Here is a 7,007-nt window from a genome sequence, read left to right on the forward strand (position 1 = left end):
CTTTTCAGTCTCCAAATCAAAATGCAAATGAGAACCATCTACTTACCTATTTGTCCAGCCTTTACTCTAAAAGGTACATCCAGCTCACTCTGAGAAATGGGGGGGGGGGGGGGAGGCGGTAGAGAAGAGGAAAATAACATACTCATTACATATCAGAGGGCTCTTACCACTAGCTTTGCTTTATAGTTTTAAAACCTGTTTAAAGTTGTTGAGTTTAAGAATTAGAGCAAAGTAACAAAAAGATTCATCAAGCACCCAAAACCCATGGCAAATGCTATCTTCCCCCACTAGTATGTTTACTAAAGTTTGGGCCAAGGCTGCAAATCATCACTGGGGGAAAAGACAGTACAGTGGTGCCTCGCAAGACGAAAAGAATCCGTTCCGCGATTCTCTTCGTCTAGCGGTTTTTCGTCTTGCGAAGCAAGCCCATAGACGGCTTAGCGGATTAGCGCTATTAGCGGCTTAGCGGCTTTTAGCGGCTTATCTGCTTAGCGGATAAGCGGCTTAGCGGCTTAGAAAAAAGGGGGGGGAGGGAAAAAAAGTCGGAAAAACTCGCAAGACATTTTGTCTTGCGAAGCAAGCCCATAGGGAAATTTGTTTTGCGAAGCGCCTCCAAAACGGAAAACCCTTTTGTCTAGCGGGTTTTTCGTCTTGCGAGGCATTCATCTTGCGAGGCACCACTGTATACTACATGCACCTAATGACATGCTAACATGGAGCAGAGAGACCTCCAGCTAAGCTACCTCTTCTTCCCAAGTAAAACTGAAATAAGCATTCAATTAAGTATTGGACCTAAGAGTATTTAGGCACTCTGGTTCACAATTTGTTTACTGATGTACTTAAGCAACAATAGTTCCACTGACTTTAATAAACAAATCAGAGCAGGACCCAAATTATATATGATACAGGGGTCTGTGACTGGCTATCCCAGCATCTTCTTTAAAGCTTAGAAGAAGACATGAGATGGCAAGGTAGGGATGGTGAGAAGTGGCTCCAGACAGTGTCAGAAATTGAGATATGAAAGCTAGGAGCTAAATGGCACCTTAAAGCTAAGTTATGGGCACCACAATGGAGTGTCCAGGCATGCCTTTTTAATAACAAGAATACAAAGCTGAAAATGAATGAACTGCAGTTAAAATCTTATGCTCATTTTTCACATGGTCTAGTCCTAATCTCAAGACTGCAAAAAACAAAGCCCCTGCCCACCCCTTAATATGCTTATGAGAGTCCCTTTTCCAGTCTTCAGACAGTGGCTGGAAGTGGGGAGGCAGAAAAAGGTCCTCCTTTTCTTTCCGCAGTGGCAGTTTTAATCTGAAATCTTAGGCTCGGTATGACACCCAAGAGCTCAGAAACTGCTCACATTAATGAAATTCCCTGCTGCAAAATGCGCCCAGAACAAAGGGAGTTTCGAACCCTGGCTCAGGACAACATTGTGGAGGGAGGGAGAGCTCAACCAGACTATTCCTGATTGCTCCTCACCACTACCTCTTATTCACCTGTTGGAAAAAAGACAAAATTACACTAGTGTATAAAAATGAAGATAAAAAATGAGACTTTGCTTTTCAATATGTGATCTTTTACATAGGGATCAACATAACCCCTTCTCTTGAGAGACTGCACTGGTCTGATCACTCATATTTTCTCAACATGAAATATACAGTATTATTCCAATGCCTCAATAAAAATTAATGAATTTTAAAAAATCAAATTCTCTTAAGTCGCTAAAAAAAATGCATCAGCTACAGCTACTGTTCAAGCTTGACCTGCACAGTTTAAAAAAGCAAACCCAAGCAATTTCCTAGATGACAGATGGCTTACCAGGGCGTTCTCCTTTATCCTCAAGTTGTCAAGTGCCACATTACCTATATAGTAAAAGAAATCAGATATCAAGATCTCTTTATTTTCTATGAACTATGTATACAAACACATACTAATAGAGATTTGAATTCTTCCAGTAACCAACGCTTATGGAAACAAAAGGGAACCATTCACATAAAAGAGGCAGCTATCCACAGGCTTGGGGCAACCTCAGGATTTGCGAAAGTACAAAAGAAGAAAATTAAACCATCAGGGAGACCCCAAAAAAACCAGCCCATTGAGGATCACGCATGCTCAGTGGGCTCAGAATGCTAACTAACCAGGGACTGGATGGAAAAGGGGGGAAGAATGGAATATTCTTAGTGAGGGTAGTGCACATCAACACAGCACGCTAGAACATTTTGTTTTAGGTATCACTTGTTCTATTCTAGAATTGCAAAAAGAGAAACTTGTTTTAATGGTTTTGAAATCTTTTCCAGTTTCAAAATGTATGTACAATCGTACTGCACAGCAACAGTATGTAAAGATTTATAAAGATATCATAAGGAAGAAGATGCTAAACATTTCACTGATCCATAAGAAAAGCCATGCTAGCTTTAATTAGTCATTCTTGTAGTTCAATAGCAGCTTAATTCGAATCTCTTAAATGTACCCAGTTTTGTAGAGAACAAGTTAACTACATAATGGATAGAACATGTTTTCATACTATAAAGAGCTGGTTGAATCTGGTCAAGAAAGAAGTCTCTACTGAAGTCTTTCACTTTCGTTTACTGTGATATTCATCACAGTGCCAATCTCCAGAAACACACTATGGAGTTCAAGATTCTTACAGTTCATGTTTTGATTGCTTTTAAAGTAGTGTACTTTCATTTACCAAGGATAATCAAATAGCTACACATACTGTAGAGGGCAGGTGGAGCTAGTCAACCTAGGAAGGTAGCCCATCTAGAACAAGGAAAACTCTGATCCTAAAGAAAAGGCTAAGGAGTTAAACCTCAACAAATCCAGAATGGAGCCCAGACGGTTGGCTAGCCCCTTGTACACCTCCTTCCAGCAACGTCTGCAGCCAAACTAGTGTCAAACATATTGCTTGGGTTTCCTTTGGACCACATCAGCAAGGCTGAGAGGGAGGGTCTTGTCCTCTGGGCAACCACACACACTGCCCCACACTGTGGGGGGACCCCACAGTACTGCTAACACAGCAGTTTGACTTCACCCCCAGAGGCACACTCCATCTTCTCTCAAGACAGAAGGATGCCAACAGCATGTCTAAAATTATTTTTATTAATTTACTTATTACCCACCTTTCACCCTAACGTCCCATGTAGGTTACAGCATTACAAACAATTATTAAAAATCATTTAAATATGGACATTTGCTTTCTTTTGTAATTGTTTAAAGCAGAGGTTTTCAACCTTTTATGGTTCCACGGCTCCCTTGATCAACTACTTTCATTCTGTGCTACCTCTGTGGGGCTCAGAAGCCCAGTTATGTCACCCCTTGCCTGTAGACCTGGCAGCCCCTCTCTTGTGGAGGGTTCCCTCAGCCTCCTCTTATTCCCTCTCCTTGGGAGTTCTCTGGACAGCCACAGTTGCCGCCCCTAATCTCTGAGCTGCATCCCCTTCCCCAAAGAGAGGTGCCTCCTCACACTGCCCCACAGGGGCCCTGGAAGCACCCCTGGCCAGCCCCAGAGGCATTGTTCACCTGGGGAGCTTGTAGCCAGAGCTGCTGCAACAAACAGCTGTGCAAGCTTTGGGAGGCAGAGAAGAGAGGGCATCAGAGGAAAAGAGGCCAGTGTTGCCCGCGGCAGCCCGGACCAGCATTCAAGGCTCCCCAGGGTGCCACGGCACACTGGTTGAAAACCACTGGTTGAAAGTAATACAAAGCCAAAACAGAGGGCACATTTTTAAACATTCCTACTCCATGTAAATGCACTGCACTTTCAACTACTTCTACAAAGGGCTGCAACAGAGGCAATTGTTCACTTTGCAGCTCTTTCCTGGGCACCCAGGAGGAAGAAAAATGTTTCTTGTGCTCATTCTAAATGTGCTTTGCATTGTCATTTTGCAACCAAATCTATAACACTTCACCAATATGATTGGGCAGGAGTGTTGCACAGAATTCACCAAACTGGCCTCCTGTGCAAAGACTTCTGCTTATAAACTAGGACTTTCCCCTTCTCCTCTCTCCATCTCTCACACGCCAAAATTGCATCACAGGGGGTGGGGTGGGGAAACAAAGTATGATTCAGACTGGCAAGCTGGAAGGAATCCTACCCGCTGTCCTAGGAATAAATTTATTTTCAAATAAACCAACACTTCTGAAAAACCACTATTTTGTAATAAAAGCAACTCAGTGTTTAAGAACTGCTTCCTAAAAGGAAAAAAACTTTTTAATCTAAATTGATCAATTGACTAAGCACGGCAACCCTACAAAAAGCCTTGAGCCAACCCTGATAACAGTCTAGCCAAGAAAACAAAAAGCAAAAAAAAAAAAACCTTTGGTGTGCAACAAACACCCCACTCAAGGCCATAACTCACATAATCTACGAACTGTTTCTTCTTCCAAAAGAACACACATAGTTCCTCTTAGTCATCACATGATGGGTGATTTTCAAGGCAATATGTGATGCTTTCTTACCCTTCCAATCTCTCGCTTTCTCCACACCCCACCCCACCCCAGTTCTCTTGCTTCAAGCCAGCCCGACAAAGTAAACAACATGATCCCAGCTAAAGCCACTGCAGAAGGAAGGATATTTTTTACAAGGAAGCTTCAAAGTCCTTCAGCTTAATTTGATGAAGGAAGTAGAAATAAAAGCAATAAAGTTAGTGGTTTCATTTTAGGCTTTCTGGAACACCCGGATCTCTACTAGGGAGTAGGGGTTCCAGGTAAGCCCTGCCCCACATAATTACTCACATGATGCTGTACCCACCCACCGCATTTTAATGGCAATACCTATTAACGGGGGGGCTGGCCCCCTCAGATATTTTATTGGGTGGGACGAAGGGACCTCGACTCCTAAGAGTTGGCTCCTATGAGCTCTACCTTAAACATGTACGCTGTTGCTATGTCATGGATGGGGAACCTCAGGCCTGACTGTGAATGGGGCCCCCCAGTCCTCTCTAATCCAGCCTATAGATCACTCCACAGTCTTCTTCAGGTGCTTCTGCCTTGTACTTCAATAATGCCCCTTGCTTGCCCTTGGGCTGAAAAGGGATCATGAAATGGGATTCACACTGGCTTGGATGTGTCCAACACAGATATTCTCAAGATGAGGAACCACAATAGTTAAATATTGTGGCAACATTACTCCAATTTTAACTGGGAGAAATGGATGGAGGCCCCCAAATTCAACCTGCAACCTAGCCAAGACATCAGCCTCAGTTTTCTTCCCATACAATGAAAACAAAAAATTCCCTTGTAAAGGAATTATGAGCTGGTGAATAAAAATAAATTTATTTAAAAACATTGGGGGTCTTGGTAACATATTTTAAAAGTATCATAAATTTAAAGTGCACAATTTTAAACTCAAAACTGAATCCATGACCCTCTAATCCAACACTCTGAGTTAGCCTGCTCTACTATAAATAAAGCCAAACAAAAATGCCTTCCTGGTGCCTGAAAGCATTATAAATAAACTGTAATAGATCATGTGCTATATTTATTATTATGACTTGACATGGTGGGGTGCAACTTAGCATATCAAAACCTCAGATGTCACCAATTTGATCATTAAAGAAGAAAACCAAGTTATACTTTAAGGAAACGTGGCTCTTTGCGAAATAGGTGTGAACATATTTGGCATAACATTGCAAACAGTTTCCAGTTCTTGAGGCATTATAACCTTTGACTGCCTACTTAACAAAACAGGAATATTTCACAATCTGGTATATTTCCTAGATATAACAACACAACTTAATGCAATGATGGGGAAGTTCTGGCCCTCCTTATGTTGTTAAGACTACAACTCCCATCATCTCTAAGCACTGGAAATGCTGGCTGAGGCCAAGAGAAGCTGGAGTCAAACATCGTCTGGAGTCACTGTTCCCCATCCCTGGGCTTAAGGGGCTACCTGGACTCAGCATGAACTCTCAAAATCATGCAACAGAAGACTTGCTGGTATTGACCTATAAAGCCTTATGTGGCTCAAGACTCCGATAAATCAAGGACCGACCCAGACTTTCCAATTGTCACCTGAGGCCCTTCTATATGTGCCCCTACCTCAGGAGGCCAAGAGGGTGGCAACACAAGAATGGGCCTTTTCAGTGGTGGCTCCCCATTTGTCAAATGCTCTGCCAGAAACAGGAGTAAGAGCACAAAATTGGTTTGGGGAGTGCAACCCTTGAATCAGAGAGGGGGTGCATGCATAAGCCCAATTGGAGAGGGACCTAGTCTACAGACCAGATGCCACCCATCTAAAGATGAGAAGGGACATAAAATTGGCATGAGAGACAAAGCGGAAGAAGCTAAACTGATGGAGGGAATAAGGGGGTGCAAGAGGAGCCTGCTCTGATAGCGATGAGACCCCTCCCCCCCACTGCACCTCGCTTGAAGAGGAGGGGGAAGGACCTGTCAGAGGAGCACATGGGGCTGGCAGGAGGAGGAAGGGGCGCAGCACCCATATCTGAGGGTGTGGGAAGCCCAGTGGGAGAGGGGGGGGGCCTCAAAGGGGGGTGGAGCAGGCCAGGAGGGGTGAGAGACCCGCCTCCAATTCTCCTCCTCGCTCTCTCTGCTCGCCCCCCCCCCCCTTGGATGCAGAGACAGGTGCGTCCCCTCCCCCCCCCCCGCAGGTAAGGAGGAGCCTCGCTTCCCCTCGGCCCCCCCCTCCGTCCTTACCCCCCCAGATGCCCAGCTTGAGCTGCGACTTGTCCAGGTTCTCCACGTAGCCGCCCAGGAAGCGGTTCAGCAGGTCGGCCACCACCGACTCCAGCACCATGGCGGCGGCGGAAAGGGGGGGCGGCGGCAGCAGCGAAGACCTCCTCTCTCCCTCCCTCCGGCCTTCCCTCAGTCCCCAGCTTCGCTCTCGCCTCACGCCGAGCGGAGGGGAGGGGAGGGGAGGGGGAAGGAGCAGGCGCCGCCGCCCGCCGCGTGACCCTGGCCGCCGCCTCCGATAGGCCGCTGCGCGCGTGACCCGCCACGCCCCTCGGCGGGCGCTTCTTTTTCCTTCTCCCTCTCCTCCTGCTTTTCCT

General features: G+C 45.4%; 1 protein-coding gene across 5 annotated transcripts in view; it reads right to left on the reverse strand.

Moving 5' to 3' along the window:
- VPS13C (vacuolar protein sorting 13 homolog C) overlaps positions 1-6,807 on the reverse strand; it is a 100,530-nt gene extending 93,723 nt beyond the window's left edge. For 3 of the 5 annotated variants that reach the window (XM_079953084.1, XM_079953082.1, XM_079953086.1), the window contains exons 1-3: positions 6,655-6,807; positions 1,819-1,862; positions 47-89 (exon numbers count right to left, since the gene is read on the reverse strand). In XM_079953084.1, the coding sequence (XP_079809210.1) occupies positions 47-89; positions 1,819-1,862; positions 6,655-6,754 (187 nt within the window). In that variant the 5' untranslated portion in view covers positions 6,755-6,807. The remainder of the gene's footprint in view (positions 1-46; positions 90-1,818; positions 1,863-6,654) is intronic. The other 2 variants (XM_079953085.1, XM_079953083.1) reach the window with 1 other exon arrangement.
- Positions 6,808-7,007: the final 200 nt, after the last annotated feature.

The sequence above is a fragment of the Podarcis cretensis genome (assembly GCF_951804945.1).
Source record: "Podarcis cretensis genome assembly, chromosome: 14".
Classification (NCBI taxonomy): domain Eukaryota; kingdom Metazoa; phylum Chordata; class Lepidosauria; order Squamata; family Lacertidae; genus Podarcis; species Podarcis cretensis.